The sequence below is a fragment of the Heteronotia binoei genome, chromosome 15, assembly GCF_032191835.1.
Source record: "Heteronotia binoei isolate CCM8104 ecotype False Entrance Well chromosome 15, APGP_CSIRO_Hbin_v1, whole genome shotgun sequence".
Lineage (NCBI taxonomy): Eukaryota > Metazoa > Chordata > Lepidosauria > Squamata > Gekkonidae > Heteronotia > Heteronotia binoei.
The window spans coordinates 44,878,718-44,898,849 of NC_083237.1; the positions used below are offsets into that span (position 1 = coordinate 44,878,718).

General features: G+C 47.0%; 2 protein-coding genes across 8 annotated transcripts in view; one reads left to right on the top strand and one right to left on the bottom strand.

Moving 5' to 3' along the window:
* The first annotated feature begins 5,325 nt into the window (after nt 1-5,325).
* LOC132584137 (lutropin subunit beta-like) lies at nt 5,326-6,757 on the top strand. The gene is made up of 2 exons (XM_060255938.1): nt 5,326-5,512; nt 6,492-6,757. The coding sequence occupies exons 1-2, from the start codon at nt 5,360-5,362 to the stop codon at nt 6,720-6,722; spliced, it is 384 nt and encodes a 127-aa protein (XP_060111921.1). The 5' UTR covers nt 5,326-5,359; the 3' UTR covers nt 6,723-6,757.
* Nucleotides 6,758-8,442: 1,685 nt separating this feature from the next.
* MED25 (mediator complex subunit 25) overlaps nt 8,443-20,132 on the bottom strand; it is a 31,778-nt gene continuing 20,088 nt past the window's right edge. Inside the window, exons 8-20 of one of the 7 annotated variants that reach the window (XM_060255850.1) lie at nt 19,159-19,286; nt 18,990-19,083; nt 18,597-18,793; nt 17,742-17,864; nt 17,561-17,646; nt 15,899-15,956; nt 13,928-14,035; nt 13,098-13,268; nt 12,287-12,388; nt 12,054-12,128; nt 10,835-11,008; nt 8,854-9,061; nt 8,443-8,701 (exon numbers count right to left, since the gene is read on the bottom strand). In XM_060255850.1, coding sequence (XP_060111833.1) covers nt 8,592-8,701; nt 8,854-9,061; nt 10,835-11,008; nt 12,054-12,128; nt 12,287-12,388; nt 13,098-13,268; nt 13,928-14,035; nt 15,899-15,956; nt 17,561-17,646; nt 17,742-17,864; nt 18,597-18,793; nt 18,990-19,083; nt 19,159-19,286 — 1,634 coding nt within the window. In that variant the 3' untranslated portion in view covers nt 8,443-8,591. Of the gene's footprint in view, nt 8,702-8,853; nt 9,062-10,834; nt 11,009-12,053; nt 12,129-12,286; nt 12,389-13,097; nt 13,272-13,927; nt 14,036-15,898; nt 15,957-17,560; nt 17,647-17,741; nt 17,865-18,596; nt 18,794-18,989; nt 19,084-19,158; nt 19,290-20,132 lie in introns of all 7 variants that reach the window. The other 6 variants (XM_060255847.1, XM_060255849.1, XM_060255848.1 and 3 more) reach the window with 6 other exon arrangements.

The window sequence follows — 20,132 nt, forward strand, 5'->3', positions numbered from 1 at the left end:
TGTATGCTACTCTTATCTGCTGGAGAAAGGGTGTAATAGATATAGCCTGTAATACATACAGTGAGAGAAACAGCGAACATATATGTATGCACTAAAAATGGATATGAAACGATCCCGATTCATACACAAATTGTGCTGATTTATGGTTCGTTTTGAATCAGTTCAGACCCTGGTGATTTGTTTGCTTCATTTTTGCAGTTCTGTTTCCCAGACAGCCTGGCACTGATTCAATCAATTCCTAGGCAATACTGGAGGTGGACTTCTGGGAGCCCTAGAAACACCTATAATAGTTATCCATGGCTTGATTGGCAGCTCTGGGAAGCAATCATGGAGCTCCCATTCTATGGGAGCAGACAGCTGCTTTCACTTTGTAGCATGAAGAAAAGAAGACTTAGCTCTCAGAGCTGAAGCTGAGTTTTCCTGAGGGCACCTGCTTTGGGATGGGGTATAACTCGCACTTTCCAAATTCAATCTTTGGCAATCATTGAAGGCTGGTGGAGGACAGCCTACTGAAAATTCCCAGAGAGTTTTACATCTCCCGAACCAACAAACCACAAACTGGTTCGGACAACCAGACTAACCATGAATCACCCTTTCCCCGGTTCGTGCCCATCCCTAGTGTGAACAGTTGGATGCTGCTCTTGGCTAGCAGAAGATCAAGTTCTCCTTCAGCCGTAAAACTCAAAGAGTGACTATAGGTCAGTTGCTCCCCTCCAAGTAGGGTTGCCTGTTCTGGGTTAGGAAATCCCTGGAGATTTGGGGGAGGGACCTCAAGTAGGGCATAATACCATGGAGTCTACTTTTCAAAGGAGCCATTTTCTCCAAGGGACCAATTCTTTGCAACCTAGAGACTAGTTGCAACTGAAGAAGTGAGCAGTGACTCACAAAAGTTCATACTCTAACACAACTTTTGTTAGTCTTTAAGGTGTCACTGGACTCTTGGCTCTTTTCTTCTGCAACAGCTACTTTAGCAGGAGGGAATCTAACCTGGATGCTTACATGTTTATTCAACATATGAGCTTTTATGTGCATGTATATTTCCATGTACAATTCTCTGTCCTGGCCCCTACCTGGTGGAACAAGCTACTATTGGAGATTAGGGCCCTGCAGGGACTGCTGCAGTTCTGTAGGGCCTGTAAGACAGAGCTGTTCCACCAGGCATTCAACTGAGGTGGTGGACATTGTGTTATTCTGCGGCCTCCCTGTTGCAGGGGCCATGATGAAATAACTCTGTCAACCCATTTATCTTATACCAGCTGGGGGATGTATGGGAGGAGTGGAGGTAAATGACATCACTGACTGCAGAATTGATGTTTGTTTTTAGATTGTTATATTGCTTTTAGATTGTATATTGTTTTATTATATATATCTGATCTTAACCTTGTATTATTGACTGTTATCTGCTCACAGCCCATTTGGGAAAGGGCGGGTTATAAATTGAAAATAATAAACAAACTTCAATGTTCTTAGAGGTGCCACTGAACTCTTAAAATTGTTCTACTGCAGGGGTGGCCAACGGTAGTTCTCCAGATATTTTTTGCCTACAACTCCCATCAACCACAGCCATTGGCCATGCTGGCTGGGGCTGGTGGGAGTTGTAGGCAAAAAAAGAATCTGGAGAGCTACCGTTGGCCACCCCTGTTCTACTGCTTCAGACCAACACAGCTGCCCACCTGGACCTATCTGGATGCCTAAAGCTAGGATTCCAGGGAGAATGAAATTGGTTGCAGGAAGTGATGGTTGGGAGCACAGAGCCATGCACTGTTAGGAGAAAAAAAATGCTGGTAGCTGGCCGTAGATGAAACAGCCTGAGTGACAAGATATGCCCCCTCCTTTGCTTGACCTTGGGACTACCATTGGTTCAACGATGGGAGGGGATAGCCAGGTCTTCACGCTATAAAAAGCCTGCAAGGCAGAGATGATATGAAGCAGCCCAGAGCAGCCACCGCTATGAAGCTCATACAGGTATGTGCAACGAAAGGGGAAATCCAGAAGCAGAAATGAGCGGGTATTGGGGAGGCTAGTTTAACAGGAAAAGCCTGGAACTCAGAGATACCTCTTTTTCTTTCTCAATGCAAGATGACAAACGTCTACCAGGCCCGCAATACTGTTTCCTACTTAGGAGAGCCAGTTTGGTGTAGTGGATAAGTGCGTGGACTCTTATCTGGGAGAACCGGGCTTGATTCCCCACTCCTCCACTTGCACCTGCTAGCATGGGTCAGCCACAGCTCCGGCAGAGGTTGTCCTTGAAAGGGCAGCTGCTGTGAGAGCCCTCTCCAGCCCCACCCACCTCACAGGGTGTCTGTTGTGGGGGAGGAAGGTAAAGGAGATTGTGAGCCGCTCTGAGACTCTTCGGAGTGGAGGGCGGGATATAAATCCAATATCTTCTTAATATCTATACCTGCAGCTTACTTAACAAAAAGTATCCCACAGTACCTATTACTAGTTCACTAGCTTCGCATAACACAGTCCCGTGGCACAGAGTGGTAAAGCTGCAGTGCTGCAGTCCGAGCTCTCTGCTCATGGCCTGAGTTCGATCCTGGCAAAAGCTGGGTTCAGGTAGCTGGCTCAAGATTGACTCAGCCTTCCATCCTTCTGAGGTTGGTGAAATGAGTACCCAGCTTGCTGGGGGGAAAGTGTGGATGACTGGGGAGGGCAATGGCAAACCACCTGGTAAAAAGTCTGCCATGAAAACATCGTGATGCGACGTCACCCCGGAGTCAGAAATGACTGGTGCTTGCACAGGGGTCTACTTTTCCTTTCCTTTAGCTTAGCATAATTAATAGTCTTCTCTGCTTTTCCCCATTACACCTGAACTTGACGTAATTATATTCTGCTTCCTGTGTTCCAAACCTCCTACACATAGTGTAAGTATTTACACATAACATTTGAAGAAGCACTTGTGCTAGGGTAAACCGTTTAAGCCTTTTTAAAAGAGACAATACTTTTTGTTTTCATTCCAATAGCGTTAACTGGAATAAATGTGGTGTATAACTTGGGGGCCAAGCTATATACAAGGATCAGAGAAATCAACACTCCCAATTAATTTAGCTTCGAGAAGAAGTGTGAGCAGGACAAAGAAGAGATACGTATTAGGGCCCTGGTGTGATCACACCACCCCTGAGCCAAGTGCTGTTTTTTCCCCTCACTTTTGAGAATGCATGCCTAGGGCCTGAGCTGTAACTTACGTGAAGAATGGAATGCTTCCCAGTTGCATGAAGGGGCACAAGAGAACAGCTTGACTGTCATATACAAAAGGGGGAAGATGTAGACAAAACTTCATTAGTTCAGCACACGCCACATGGGGGGCGGGGGGTGGTTATAATTTTTCTCATGCTGAACACCATAAGAGTAGAGCAGCTCAGCATGAGTACTGTACCTTAATTCTCCCCTAAGAAGCAACAGGTTTTCCGATTATACAGCCTTAAAATTCATTCATGAGACCCTCCTTAAATAAAATGTTAGGTTGATTGGCTGTGTGCTCTATTGTCTTCCTAATTAATGTTCTTACATGCACTAGCCCAAACTCTGGAGGTATGTTTACTTCTTGCTTGGATAGAAGATACCTTGTACATTAAAGGACTAGATGTTTTAAAATGAACCTGAAAGGAGAATACCTGCAGTACCCTCTTTATGGCTTCGACCTTGCTGCAGCAATGAATAAATTGATGCTGCCGTCGCTGCTCAGCCTACCCTCAAAATGGCAACTCTGAAGCCACTTCCACACTGCTTTGGCTTTCCTATTGCAGCACTATTTCCAGAACATCAACACATAATAATGCACTATTATGCCTCTTTATTTAATATACTCTCTAAGCCTGCTCTGATTTTTTTTTGGGGGGGGGGTATTTTTTAATGTGCATATGTGAATGCGTTTGTGCACCTGGAAGTCATGGCAACCTCTCGTAACTGCCCCCTACTGGGGGGCCTGGAGGATATTCAGAGAGGTAAAGCCTGCCCCTGTCCTCCTGACTGCTGGTATTTCAAAAAGGTCTCCCATCCAAGTTATTGCCAGAATCCACCCTTCTTGGCCTTTGAGATCTGACAAAATGGGGTTTGCCTGAACTATCCCATTCAGGGCAAACCTGCTCTGATCTTTGTGAGAAGATCACAGCCCGAGTGTGTTATCATGTCTGCAAAGTACCACTAAGTTGCAGCTAACTTGTGGTGACCCTGAAGGATTTTCAAGACAAACAGAGGTGTTTTGCCATTGCTGGCTTCTGCGTCATGACCCTGGACTTCCTTGGTGGTCTCCCATCCTTAGCGCTAACCAATGCTGACCGTGTTCAGCTTCCTAGACTAGACTAGCCTGAGCCACAGTGCTATTAACAGTGATCATGGAATCATAGAATTGGAAGGGACCTCCCTCCAGGATCATTTAGTCCAACCCCCTGCACAATACAGGAAATTCACAAATACCTCCCCCCTCACAGGATCAGAATTGCTGTCAGATCTAGCATCTGTTTAAAACCTCCAAGGAAGGCGAGCCCACCACCACCCGAAGAAACCTGTTCCACTGAGGAACTGCTCTATCGGTGATAGCTTTCTAAGAGCCTTGGAAAAGTCCTCAGGTGGCATGACAGGAGAGTGAAATGCAGGGGAAATGGTGTCTGAAAGAGGAAAGCATGCAAAAACTCCTGTGGGGAAGCCCTGTTGTCAGTGGCTGCTCATGGGGTCTGCAGCCGCAGCAGCAATGAACACAGAACAGAGATTCTACACTGCCTAAGCCAGAATTTGACAGACCCCTTACCAATGTTCCCTCTCAGCTGCAGAGTCTTGTGAGCAAAAGTTCTAGTTTGTGAGCTACTAGCATTAAAGTTGTGAGCTACTGCATAAATTATTGTGCTCAGGGATCATTCTTCCTGAGCTAAGACAAAAATGTGTGAGCTGGAGGCCAAAAATCTGTGAGCTAACTCACACTAACTCAACTTAGATGGAACATTGCCCATAACTCATTAAGAACAGGGGTGCATTCAGAAAGCAGCTGCAGTGGCAGACACCAAAAGCTGCAAGCATCCTTGCGAATGTCCCAACAGGTTAAAACCAAATGATCACTCCCTTTAAGGCATAGCGTAGGCCATGCATGCATGCCTCTGTCTCTATCGCCATCTGATCGCTCAACTCCAATATGTCAGAACATTCAGTCACTACACACACCCCCACACCAAAGGCAAGCACATCACCACACCAGCTACTAGTATCAAGCTGTTGCTGTGTACAAGCAGATGGATGACACGGCAGGCCTACTCAGAGCATCAGGAATTAATCTTTCCGCTTGCATCTTTGATAGCTCTCAGCTTCTCAACTCTCCCCTGCATTTGTCTAGGAAAAGAAGCCCTTGGCGGTGGTGATCTTACTCATGGTGGCCAGCCACTGTGCTGGCCGCAGGAGCAATCCTGTCAGGAGCCCGTCCTGCCGCCCCATCAATGCCACCATTGCCGCCGAGAAGGACAACTGCCCTGTCTGCACAACCATCACTACCTCCATCTGCGGTGGCTACTGTGAGACAAGGGTGCGTGTAAAATGGCAGGGTGGGAGGGGCTCCATACGGTGGTGTGTGGACTAGACAGAGCTCAACCTTAAATCTTTCCTTAGCATTAGACTTACCGGGAGTGGACCTGAAAAGAGCTTTATAGGCACCTAGCCACTTGCCTCTAGAGCAGGGGTGGACAACGGTAGTTCTCCATGCTGGCTGAGGCTGATGGGAGTTATAGAAAAAAACCTCTGGAGAGCTACTGTTGGCCACCCCTGCTCTAGAGCACAAGAGCCACTTTTGGGGAGAAGACAAAAGATGTACCAATCCAGGAGCACCCACAACTCTCAGTCTGACATTTTAGCTCTAAACCCACCATTCAGAAATGCCACACTGAACATATGGACACATGAAGCTACCTTATACCGAGTCAGACCCTCGGTCCATCAAAGTCAGTATTGTCTTCTCAGACTGGCAGCGGCTCTCCAGGGTCTCAAGCTGAGGTTTTTCACACCTATTTGCCTGGACCCTTTTTTGGAGATGCCAGGGATTGAACCTGGGACCTTCTGCTTCCCAAGCAGATGCTCTACCACTGAGCCACCGTCCCTCCCCCCGACTGACAAGAGAACGCTGCATGCCTTGTGTGATGCCAACAGTTCCATACTCCTCACCACCTGCTGGCAGGTGACCAAGCATTCTATTGTTTATGGAGGGGGGGGGAGGAAACAGACCTTTGGTCTCAGGGGACGGGAATCACCTGTGCCTTTGTCCTAGACGAAAGGTACACTTTTTGATCTTGTAGTGCCAGCTTGTGTCTGGCTGGAGTGAAAATAAAAATAAATGGAATTCAATTATAAATGCCAGCATGGGTAAGAGGCTGATGCAGATATGTGGGCCCTGACCAAAGGTTGGCAATGGAGGGGCTTTACTCTTTTTAAACTGCTTTTTTGGCCAGGAATGCGCATGAGTGAGAGCTAGTCTTGCTGAGCCCTCCATTCCAAACCCTTGTCCTTTACAGGCGAAAGTGTTAGACGTCTTCTTGCCCTTCATCCAAAGAGCCTGCACTTACAAGGAGGTACGCTACGAGACCGTGCGCCTGCCTGGATGCCCAACGGGAGTGGACCCTTCCTTCTCCTACCCCGTGGCCCTCAGCTGCCACTGTGACCTCTGCAAGGTGGACTCCAGTGACTGCACCGTTCAGAGCATCGGGCCCGATTTCTGCATGAACCGACGCCCCTCCCTCCAGTGAAAAGGGTGGGGGAAGTGACCAATAAATGCCTTCAGGACCAGAAAGAGTGTGTGGCTCTCTAAAAGGGGGAGGTGGAGTCAATGAATGCAGCATCTTGGCTTCAAGCATCCTTTTGGACTGCTTCTCCACCCCCTTTGCTTTCCTCCACATCCCCTTCTACTTTCCACAGACAGCCCCAACTCCAGCCCTCTCCTGTTCACTAGAACTAATGCACCACTTAAAGTTTCAATTTCCACTCACCACGGATCTAGATTTCTGTTTTATGAGAACCTCCTTTTTGAAACAAAACAATGTTTAACTTAGCTAAATCAACCTGCCACTTGAAAATCAGCTTGGATGTTCTGTGTACATGCTGCATTTTTCCTTGGGGAGGGTTTTTTTAAAAAACAAAACAAAACAGAACAAGGCTAGGGACACAGGATTGTACTGGGCGCCAGCAGGGATATAAGGGCCATAAAAAATGAAGATGGAGAAGGCTGGTTCCTAAAACAGGCTTTAGTTCACTGCCAATTTTTGAGCCTTAAAAGGGGGGGAAGCCCCAATCTTCCCTCATTCTTCTCCAGCTTACAGTCTCCTTCCAGCCCCACAGTCCCCATAAGGTCAAGGTTGCAAGACCACGCTAGTGCTCCTGGCAGAGAATGCCAGAAGTCTCTCTTCTTCCTTGCTGCTCTCAAATTCTCAGATCCTTACAGACAACGAGGGCCTAATGACACATTACATTTCCCCTCAGTCTCCGCAATCAGACAGGTGTTGCATGCACTGTGCTGGGTGTTAAATTTCCAGATCTGGAGGGCCCTAGTTCAATGGAGACCTCAGGGACAGGGTGCTTAGGCCTCCTCCCATAATTCCATTTCCTGGAAATGGCCCCAGTTGGCGCCACTAGGGGCTCCACGCATGAAGATAGGGCATATCTGAGTATCGCCAATGGGGCAAGCAGCAGTCCCCTCCCAGGGCCATTTCAGGGCAGGAACACAGTGAGAAGGCAAGGCATAAGCCTCTTCTCTCCCTGCTTGCTGCAGTCCCAAATCCAGATCAAGCCTTCAAGGGCTTCGACATTAAAACTTTCTCAGCATGAAACTTGCTGGGGACCTAGGGAAAACAAAAAGCACGCTCTGTAATCCTAACCTCATTACATTGCTTACTGGATGTCCCATCCTGTTGAATGTATTGACTGACAGTGTATATTCCACCTTGAGCCTCAGCAAGAAAGAAGGATCATGAGTAATACATTCTGTTGTCATACAGTGGCCAAAAAAACGAGGTGCCACCAGGAGGTTCATCAGTGGGGCCAGGACACTAGAAGCCCTCCCACTGTGCCTCCCCAAGCACCAAGAATACAGAGCATCGCTTGCCCCAGACAGAGAGTTCCAACAATTGGCTGTGGCTAATAGCCACTGATGGAGCTCTGCTCCATATGTTTATCCAATTCTCTCTTGAAGCTGTCTATGCTTATACCCGCCACCACCTCCTGTGGCAGTGAATTCCATGTGTTAATCACCTTTGGGTGATTAATACATACTTCCAGACCTCCTGGTGAAGGAGCAATTAGGAGGCCAGCCTGAGAATTGGAGTGGGCCTCAGGTTAAGACCCTGATTTCCTTTCCTCCTTGCCGGCAAGTGCCACAGAGCCTAGAGTTCCAAGAGGGGCAAAAGAAAAGGCAGAGCAGCTCTGCATGATTCCTGCAGGCCGGTACCTCTCTCAAGAAAGACCAACATAGAGTGCAAGAAGAAAAATAATATTTGCCAACAAGAAAGAAATATTACACATGAGAAGCAGGCCTGAGGGTCTCCCAACACAGAAGTACCCCCACCTCCTGAGAGCAGAAATAGTTTCAGCTCTTGGTGACCCTGGAGCAAGATTCCCAACCGTCAGATGAGGTCCATGAGGATGTCATCCTCCATGACGCTTGGGGCTGGAACCTGCTGCAAGCCTTGCTGGGATACAGGTCCCCGAGGACCGGCGTTCATCAGCATCTGACCTGGGGAGGGGATACAGCAGGTTGAAAGGGCACATGTGGGGACAATCTCTGGGACAGGGAAGCTTTTCAAGCCGAGATCCCCTGCCCAGCTTCTGTCTCTGGAGTGGGGGGAACAACTGCCTTTGCAAAAATGTGTCAAGCCACCACGGTACCTTGCAATGGTGCCCGGGGTGCCATCTGTGCAGGCCACTGTTGTCCGGGGGCTTGGTGCATGAGGGGCTGTCCGGGGAGCTGGAGTTGCTGCTGTCCAGGAGGCTGGTGCCCCAGAGGTTGCCCCATGGGCTGATGCGGCAACATTCCTGGAGAACCCTGCTGGAGGTGGTGGAGGGGTGGCTGAGACTGAGGAACTCCAGGTTGGGGCTGCAGACATAGGAAAAGCACAGGACGGAAGATTAGACAAGCTGGGTTTCATTGTGCAAGCTCACTCCCGACAGGAAGGAAAGGCAGAACCCGAAGGAGGTTAAGGGTTTCCCCCCCAAAAGTTAACAGGGTTATGTAAATTGCTTCACTTTTCCTGGGAAGGAGTCTTTCCTGCCCCAGTTTCAAGGTGTACTTCAAATTGGAAACCCCCAACACTGCTGCTGATAAGCTCTCAAATGTTTTCCCCTCTCCAAGTTAGCTTACACACATACATTCCTCCTGTTTGTTGCTTTTGCCTTCAAGTCATAGCTGACTTATGGTGATCCAGCAGGGTTTTGTTAGGATTTACAAGCTGACAGCACATCAGGTAATGTGGTTGGTTCGTGAGGATGCTAATTTGCATCTCTGAGCATTCTTTTTCAGTTGTGAGCCAACTGCTTCTCTTCTTCTGTTTTACGCTGTACCATTCTGTACATTAGTTATCACTCTGCAAATCAGTTCTCCAGTAAAGTTTAACTTGCTGTTTTACACAGAGTGTTGGGTGACTTATATAATATGTTTCTGAGAACATAAGAATTTAACAACGATGTTTTCTAACAACAAGGTTTTCAAGGCAAGAGATGTGGTTTGCCGCATCACACCCCTGGCATTCCTTTGGAGTACAAATACTATCCAGGGTTGACCCTGCTTAGTTTCCAAGACCTGCTGAAACTGGGCTAGCCTAGGCTATTCCTTTTATAACAGGGCTTTCCCCTGCTCCCGCCATCGAATGGAGGAACCCCTGTCTCTCTGCCCATGTGACCCTGAAGCTTTGGATTCTGGTTCCTTCCCTTTCTAGCAGGCTGAGAATGACAAAAGAATGTCTTCTAAAATGCGGTGGCAACGGTTTTAATATGTTTTAGCCATCTTCCAGGGCACTTTTCTGAGCAGAAATGGGGCTCAAGCCACTCCAACTGTATCTGTCTTTCCCCAAGGACATTCTGTCTTCACTTGAGAATTCTTTGGCCTTGATGAGCCCCCATTGTGGGGAAAGACAGAATCGCAAATGGACTAACAAAATTAAAAGATTCTGTGTAGGCTGCACCTGGTGATGGCACAGGAGCTTTCCGTTTGCCTTGTTCTCCTAAAAAGAACAGGAAGGACCAGAAACTATGGTTGGGAGGAGCAATGGCTCTACTCCACCGCCAGAAAGGAGGCAATGATTGACATGGCCCTGCCGCTGGAGTGGATCAGTTCCCAGTGCCTTCCTCCACAGAAGCAAGAGAAGCTACTCCTTGCCCAGCACTCCTCAGAGAGGGAAGGCTTCTGGGGCATCCACCACTCCAGAAGAAGGTTTTACCTCTTTGCCCGTTGATCTGGGAATTGTGCCAGGAGTGATCACAACAGGCTCTGTACCATTTCTGACATTGAGCATATCCCTACATTATGAGTCTCACCCAAACAGATCACACAGACAAAGTGATCATCCGTCTCGGGCATTTTTGAACCGCAATTGGTACATTTTTTAAAAACCAAGCATATTTATTCTCATGGGTTTTCTTTGACAGAAGATCTTAAGAGACAAGGCGAAGAGATGTAATTCCGTCGGTGGCAAAAAGAAAACTGAGGTGGGGTGTGGAGCCCCTCCCCTGGAGTGCTTCACCGTTTGGGCGGGAAACAGTTCGATTGGCTCCAGCTGGGAGGGGCTCCTCCCACTTTTATGTTACTAGACTGGAGATAAAAGTTTCTAGAAGCTGGCCTGTGTCAGGAGAGAGGAGTCATCATGATGCTTACTGGCTGCTGGCTCAGGAGGAGACTGCGAAGCTGAGGGTTGGCTCCGGGGTTCTGGGGCCGAAGCATAGCACCTCCTTGGGTGGCCTGCGGCCCAGGTTGTGGGGGACCTGGTGCTTGCTGGGGCTGACTGGTGGGTGGAGCAGCTTGCTGGGGTTGCTGCATTCTAATTGGCATCTGGGTCGAGAAAAAAGAAAAGACACAAAGATGTACATACGCATGCCCAGGGTTTCTGGATTTCAAACATCCCTTTGTCCTGCTCTCAGATTGGAGGGCGCTGCAACAAAGCCCTGGGCAGAGATTGACTAGCGAAGACAAATGAGCTGCCACATGGTCCCCTATGCATTAGATAAGAACCCACCACTTGTTATCCGGTGCAATCAGGCATATGCATGGCTCGCCCAGCAGCTTTTGAAACAGGCCAATTACAAAAGGGTGTTTAATCAGGGTCTGTGTAAGGGGAATGTGCTTTCTAGCAGAGAGGTCATCACAGGGTGCCTGCTGTGGGGAGGGGCAGAATGAAAGCTTTCAAGGAAAAAGGAATTTGTAGATACAAAAAACAAATACATCCTGAACAACTCAGCCTGCGGCTGTCAATAAAGGTGAGGAGAAAAGGGGGCCACACCAAGGCAAAGCAAAGATGAACAAACTGGTGCAGAAGGGAATAGAATCTTTAGTAATTGTACAGCCCCTACGTGTTTTGCATGCAGCTTCTTTAAAGGGAAGCTTTTCGATTCTTTTTGGTTCCATTCCCATATACATGTATACTTTAAATTAGGTTTCGAGCCAAAACTGTGTTCCTTTTAAAGTTCTTTTACAAAGGAATTTCATAGGGCGATTAAAAAGACTGACTGCTGAATTGCAACTGATAACAAAGCTCAAGATAATGCAGCCACCTGGATTAAATCGAGACCTAAGTTTCCTGCCTCATTACCAATCCTGATTTCTCAATGCATAGCACATCTAATTCAATCACACCTGCTATTAGCATTTGGCATCTGAAATCACTCCACTTTCCAACATGTAAGACACATGGACTCACACTCTAGCTGTAGCTGAAGAAGTGAGCAGTGACTCACAGAAGCTCAAACCCTACCACAAATTTTGTTAGTCTTTAAGGTGCTACTGGACTCTTACTCTTTTCTACTTGATAGACAAGTGTTACATGAAAGATTCCAGGGATTCCACCCCCAACTGATTTGGCTACTCTCCCATGACTCACCATGCCCTGCTGCCGTTGCTGTTCTTCCATGATTCCCACCTGAGGCATACCGGGGCTCACCTGCTGCCCACCCATCTGCAGGAGGAGAGAAGGGAAAGCGTGGGTAACTGCTGTGACAGGAGAAACGATGAGATTAAGCACTCAGACTGATAGCCCTACCGATCTGGCTACTTTCAGCTAGAGCTACTTTCAGTATCTAGCTAGAGGCAACCTCATCTAATACACCTTCTTACCTGTTGTTGGACTCCCTGTGCCACTGGCAAAGCCCCGGGCTGTTTGGGCAGGAAGTTTTGTGTGCCAGGTGCAGACCCCATTTGCTGAGACCCTCCCATTTGCTGTGAAGAAGAAAAGAGATGAAACGAACAATGGAAGGGGGAATGTGCCAGGCCAGAAGGGGCCACCTGTGGACTGACTGGCATCACTTCAGTAAAAAACAGCCCACTTTCCCTCAACTAAAGGTGTAAGGTGACCAGAAAGTGATCAAAAAGAAAACTTGCAAACAAAGTAATATAGTCAAGCAACAAGAAATGTACAAAAAGCTGGACCAAAGGCTGAAAAGAAGGTCCAGTTCACCTAGAAGAGATCTAGACTAGACCACTGAAGATATCCCATTCTCCAGATGATCAGAAAAAGCACAAAATGTTAAGAGACTGCAAACTATGATGGATCCAGAAATCATTTTGACATTAACTTAAAATAACAAATGCATGCCAGGCCCAGGTTTATTCATGAGTAAGACACATAAACACCGCTAGAAGCATAGGAAGATGTGTAGCTTTGAAGGTACATTGGAGCCCATTTTGCCATGGTACTTGCTATAAGGCAAGAAGAGGCATGTTCTCTTATCCACTGTGCTGTGTCAGCATGATGGGGAGGAGGAGGAGAGGTTCTATGAGGTTAAGGGGAAGTTATGGACTCCAGCTGTACAGACAATCGAGCCCAGCAGACACCCAGTGTTATTTTCTTGGCTGCGGGAGGAGAGAATGAGAAAGACCACTGCCTGGAGTGGGGTAGGGGGGGTGGGGGGGGAGAGGAACTACCTACCTTTTGTTGTTGAACCTGTTTGTGGTTGGTGATGACCTGTCGAATGCCGTTGACAAAGCCGCTCTGGTCGTAGGGAATGAGCCCCATGAAGATTTTCTTCTTGGAAGAATACAGCAGCATCAATACTCGCACCTCACAGGGAGTGGTGTGAGGAAAATGCACACAGCCTGCCTGCTCGGGGGGGAGAAAAATTAAATCAAAATGCATCTGCTACAGAATGTGCACTCACGAACACTAAGAATTGTTCTTCCTTCCCAAGAGTGTGGGAAAGCTCGATGCAGAAGATTTAAGACTGCCCATGTGACTAAGAAACTCCAATTTAAAGAAGAGAAGACCGTAGATTTATACCCTGCCCTTCTCTCTGAATCAGAGTCTCAAAGCAGTTTACAATTTTCTTTCTCTTCTTCCCCCACAACAGACACCCTGTGAGGTAGGTGGGGCTGAGAGAGCTCTCACAGAAGCTGCCCTTTCAAGGACAACCTCTGAGAGCTATGGCTGACCCAAGGCCATTTCAAAAGCCACAAATGGAGGAATGGGGAATCAAACCTGGTTCTCCCAGATAAGAGTCTGCACACTTAACCACTACACCAAACTGGCCCTCACAGGGGATGTTCTGTTCCCATAGCCAAGATTTACCAGCTGTAACTACAAGGCTCCAAGGCAAAAGGCAGGAAATGCCGCCTACCGAGTTTATGGTCAAGCCTCCTGCCAACAGGAACACCCAACCCTTGTGCCCAAGGCACATATTGTGGAGATTCTGCTTTTACCAATCAATGGGGTCACCCTCCAACCATCCGCATCTCCCACCCTCCTCCTCTGCAGCGCCTTACAAATCCGTTGCCCATGATGCGGTAGAGTCCCTTCAGCGACTCCAGGTCCTTGTTGGTAAAATTGAACTGCACCATGCGTGAGTTGCGAAACAGGTGGCCCAGAGTGGTCTGTGGGAGAACAAAGGCAGCCAATGGTGAAGTCAACAGAAACCTCATTTTCTGTGGACGCTGCAAATGCAACTAGTTGCAACTTTTTACAAAAGGATGTTTTATTAACAGGATTCTTAGATGAAGAATTCTGGGCCGTTACGATTGTACCTTGTCAAGGCATTATTTTCATGTCACATTTCTGCTAAGGTCCTACATGATCCTGCCTATAACTGATGTAGTAGCACCATTGTGATTTTGATTGTTTTGTTTACTAATATTGCCTCTGTTTATTTTTATGCTGTTAGCCACCTCGAGTCTTTTTAGAATGTGCGGGATATAAATCTAACGTCATAATAAATAATAAACTTGAGCTTTATATACCAACAGTAATAACTGGGACACAGCAAATCCTAAATGGAGTTGCCCTATAATACAGAAACCAAGAAATGTAATATAACATCCTACACTGTCCAAGAAAACAGGAGATTGAGACTCTGAAGGACAGCTAGGAAGAAGCTAGAAAAGATGCTTAAGCATATGTTTCTGGCAACCAAGATCATGAGAATTTCATACTACAATATTCCCTGTCACACTGTGTGGATATGAAAGTTGGACGATGAAGAAAGCTGACTAATTCATTTGCGGTGTTGGAGGAGAGTGTGTTCTAGATCAAATTCACCTCCCTAGAAGCTAAAATGACCAAACTGAGGCCACTGTTCATAGGTCACATTATGAGAAGACAAGGTTCACTGGAAAAGACAATAACGCTAGGAAAAGTTGAAAGCTGCAGAAAAAATGGAAGAACCAATCTGAGATAGATTGACTAAATCAAGGAAGCCCCGGCTCTCAGTTTGCAAGACCAGAGAAAGGCTGTCAACAATAGGATGTTTTGGAGGTCCTTATTTCATAGACTTGCCGTATATTGAAAATGACTTGATGGCATTGAATACCCATGCACACACATCCATACAGATTATCACTTCTGACAGGGAAAACCATGGCAAGAGGAGGAAGGGAATTATTTCCAGCCCCTAATGGCTGAAGACAGTCATGTAACCACACCCGGACAGCGACCTGCCTGTTAACTGCACTGTATAGAAATGGTGGGCAAACGATGGAAATCAGTGGAAGGCAAACAACTTACAATTAGTTTCTAATACCTTTCTGTACAGAGAAAGCTACCCCACCCCTGCCATTCGGAGCTCTTAAAAAAAATTCTGCCCGGGGGGGGGAGCTTATTACAACCCTCCCCCATTTTACAGTGGCAGTAACTGTGATAAAGGTAACAGTGACAGCCATGAAGGCTATTCCAAGCAGGGAACAATACACTTTATTTTGTCCTATGTATGCAGAGGTTAGAGTGAAGTTCCTTGAAAACCTGTTAAAGGAACAACATTTTTCCTCCGATCTCGACAAGCTGGGTTTTTTTTACTATCTGATACTGACCCGTTTGTTACCTACAGAGTGTTATTCTTTGCCCTGGCTCCAAAAAAAAATTAGGGCCAAGATTGCTGTTTCAGTAAATAAATCTTATGACTAACTGGTTTTATTTTAGGTGTTCATAATTTTATTATATATTAATATTTGTAATTAATTAGGTTTTCTATGGTTGAGCCTAGTGGTAATTGCACCTTTGTAATTCAATATTACTTGCTTTTATATCTTATCTCGTAACTGATTTCTTTTTATGATGCTTTTAGTCCTTTTTAATCATTAAGTTCTTAATTTTCTATTGTGATGGCCTTTGGCTATAAACAATAAATATTTCTGCTATGTGAACTGAAGCCAGGTTTCCCCACAGCTCAGACCGGCCCTGCTAGATACTAGGCTCTCCTGGGTCTTCAGGAGCTACAGCCCAAAATCGCAAGCACTTCTTCTTACCAGGAGCTGCTGGGGGATCAGCTGCATGATGAGCTTCTGTGGCCACTGCTCCGCCTTCCTGGAAGAGGGGGGAAAGGGAAGGGTAGTCAGCTGCTCACTCTGCACTGAGGTCACCACTTTACTGAACCTAGACTTGGGTTTAAAGTTACTCACTGCCTGCTTTAAAAAAAGACAATACTCAAGGCCACCACCACGAGATTTAATGTAAGTTACAGAGCAGGGGTGGCCGAACTTGCTTAATGTAAGAGCCACATAGAATAAACATCAGATGTTGGAGGGAGGGAGGGAGGAAAATAGATGGGGGACGGGGAGGGAAGAAGAGGTGGAAAGAACGCAATTTTAACTATAAATACATTCTCCAAGCCACCAGCTAGCTTGACTTGCAGAAGTGACTGAAAGAGAGAAATGCCCTTTCCAAGTCAGTAGGGGCGGTAGGGGTTTCGAGAGCCACACAGTATGTGTGATAGAGCCACATGTGGCTCCTGAGCCGCAATTTGGCCACCCCTGTTACAGAGTGTTGTTTTTTTTTAAAGGCAGGAAATCACCATGATGTTCTACATACATTTAAGAACATAAGCCATGTTGGATCAGGCCAATGGCCCATCCAGTCCAACACTCTGTCACACAGTGGCAAAAAAAAGGAGGTTCACAAGTGGGGCTAGAAGCCCTTCTACTTTGCCCCACTCCCAAAGCACCAAAAATACAGAGCATCACTGCCCCAGACAGTTCCAATAATATGCTGTGGCTAATAGCCACTGATGGACCTCTGCTCCATATTTTTACCCAAACCCCTCTTGAAGCTGGCTATGCTTGTAGCTGCCGCCACGTCCTGTGGCAGTGAATTCCACATGTTAATGGGTGAAGTACTTTTATCTGTTCTAACCTGACTGCTCAGCAGTTTCATTGAATGCCCACGAGTTCTGGTATTGTGAGAAAGGGAGAAAAGTACTTCTTTCTCTACTTTCTCCATCCCATGCATAATCTTGTAAACCTCTATCATGTCACGCCACAGTCGACGTTTCTCCAAGCTAAAGAGCCCGAAGCATTTTCCCAATGTGTGCAACCACAGGGGCTTGACAGCTACAGGCCACCGTCTCCTTCAAGCATCCACATCCTGTTTACTTTATTCTATGAGCAAGATTACAGAAAAGGGTTCCTAGCCTCATGTTTCCTCATCTACTCAATCCCACATTTGCAAGCAGGACCTTACTGGGCTGGGACTGGAAGTCTATTCTGGTTCCCTGGGCACAGCCAGAGGGATGTTCTCTTCCATCATTTGCTCAGCCTTCCCACTTCTTCCAAAGCCACCCAAACCCACCAAGCCAGAGGTCCCTAACCTTTTTGAGCCTGTGCATGCTTTTGGAATTCTGGGTGCAGCCACCAAATGCTGCAGGAGGTGAAGCCAGCCACAAAATGGTGGCTGCTGCTTACTTTCCTGGTGACAGCTGCTACCGAAGTAATTTTTTTTTTAAGTCTCCACAGCCAATCAGATCTTCAGTGGTCAACCAGAAGCTCTGCAGAGCAAAAGACCCAGAAAGAAAATGGCAGGCGCCAGGAAAAGTGGTGATGTCCACAGGAACCACGTTAGAGACTCCCACTCCAAGCTCTCAGTCTATTTACAGTACATCCACAACAGTTTAAAGAGAAACTCAAGAAACTTACAAGTTCTCCCCTTGGTTGACGTACACTTGGCAAGGAAGGGAACGGGTAAGTTTGGTGTTGGAATCCACAGAAGTTGGCTTAGGCTTCTAAAGGAGAGGGACAGGCAGAAAGTTAAAACATGCCAAGGCAGGAGGGTCCTGGTTCTCAGGTCGTCTCACCCCCCCTGCAGTTTGGACCTCACCTCCTGCCACTCCAACACGCCGCTCCACGCCATCACCTTGTTTGTGACTGACTGCTGATTTGCACCGATCTGTGGCGTAGCTGGCTGGTTAACGTTCATGTTGCTGGCAGCTACGCCACTGGGCTGAAAGGGCAAAGTCAGATCGCTGTTACAAGAGGCTCTGCCTTTGTCACAACCGACGACAAGATAAAGAACCACTGAAATGTTAGAGTGCAAATAAGCCTCCATGTTGATTTTAAGCACACGAAAGCATTTTAACTCTCAGGTATATGTAAACTATTTACTGTGACACCAAAATATTTAACGTATATCGTATCACTTTTCAAACATACATGCCCCTCCTGAATAATAAAGAAGTGACACGATTAGCGTTCCTTTCACTGAAGTAGAGTTTCAAGAATACAGTCTCTTGCTCTTGTTTCTTGTGTTCAGTTGGTGCGCCATAGGTACCAAAAATGAAAAGGCCACTTTAAAGCCAAATGATAAGAGACTGCAGTAACAACAAATGGACCCGCCTTCTGGTACAGGCAGTTTCATTATTACTTTTTCAGCATTTGCTTAGAATAGGTTCAGTCTAGATAAACATCTCCTTTTCTGCTTGTAAGTTTCCATTCTCAAGTTATGTATTTTGGTGTCAAAGTAGTTTACACATATTTGAGATTTAAAACGCTTTTATGTGCTTAAAATTGACACAGAGGCTGGCTTATTTGCACTCTGACATATCAGAGGTTCTTTGTTGCCTATTTCATCCTGAAATCCTAACATTTGTAGCTTTGTCACAGTGTAAGCATGGCCATCTCAGAGGGGAAAGACCTCATGCATGCACACAGCCGAACTGTCGGGGCCCATACGTACCATGGCTGAGGCACCGGGCTGCGGAGGAGTCTGCACAGTTGGCTGAACCAGCATTCCAGAGCCTGTAGTTACAGTAGAGACCAGACTGGATTGAGAAGAGACAGGAAGCTTTGGAGGTAGAGCTGGGACGGATCCGGCTGGGTGGGTCTGCGCTGGAGCGGGACTGAAGTTTGGTTGCATGGGGTTCATGGGGGAGACTGCAGAGAATGAGAAAGTGAGAGAGAACACAACACGCTAACAGGACCTGCAGCCTTCAATCCCACCACCTCAGGGGGTATAAACTGGCCACTAAGGGCTGGTGCGAAAACACCAACAACATCCTTTGCCACCTCCTCTAACCACCCCCCCCCCAATTCTTCCCATCCCTGGCCTGGGAAGCAGACAAGGACTCACAGCGAGTGCCCAGGCCGGCTTTCTGGTTCTTGGCAGCTTCCACTGCAGACTGAGCAGCTGCCTGAGCAGCGGTGAGGGTGGAGGGGGGTGTGACCTGAAGAAGAAATCAGACGTCAGAGCTGGGAGGCAATGGCCCCTCCCCACCCACATCCTAGGCTCACAGCTGGACCTGGTATGGCTGGGAAACAGGCGGCAGGGCTTGCGGAGGGGTAGCAGGGAGCTGCGGTGGCACAGTTGGAAGCTGCGGCTGGGGCACGGCCTGTTTGGGCTGCATGGTGGTGGTGGTGCTTCCTCCTCCTACTGAAGACAGGCAAAGAAAGAGGGGGATGTTAGCTGCCAAGAGAGTGGTGAGGCAAACATACCAAGAGAATGTCCGCCGACAATCTGGAGAAAAAGTCTCCTGTCTCCCTAACAGAGGGCTAAAATGGGCAGCTGAAGCTTTTTGTGGAGTGGAGGGAAATCAAGTCATCTGTTTAATAATATTCTATAAAGCTTTATTTAAAGTAGTGGGACTTTTTTTCCCCCCTACAGATTGTTGGCAAACCTAAACACAGGAAAAGGAAGCCCCAAAGCTTAGAAGTGTTATTCAGTTACCCCTTCAAGCTTCTAGTATTTTTCTTGTCAATTATAGCTCATGTCGAGTCTAGCTCTTCTTTATATCAATAAGAGACAGAAACTTGCATCTTTTAACTGGAAGCTGAGGTTATGTCTAGAAGGTGAATCCCACAGATTCATGCCACATTTGGTGCTTTTGTTGTGCGAGTGCCTAACTGCACATGCAGCACTGCCAGTAACTTGAATACAACCACTCTCTGCCCACAGCATGAACCTACTAAATCTGGTCTAGGATTATGACCTTGCTATTAGTTGACTTCTAAGGGTTCTTTCCCTCCAACCAAAGCATTGCCTGGTCATACAGATCCTTCAGAAGTTGGGTGGATCTAAAGGATGGGGTGGAAGCTGCCCTCCTTTGTGAGGTGTCAATTTGCTGCATTCATTTTTTTTCTCCCTCCTCCCAGGCCAGATCCATCAGACTGCAGCTATTCAGCATGATGCTTCTTAGTGGAAGCCTGAGTAGGTTTAGAACAGATAAAAGGATGTACTACTTTACCCAAAAAGTCATTAACAGGTGGAATCCACTGC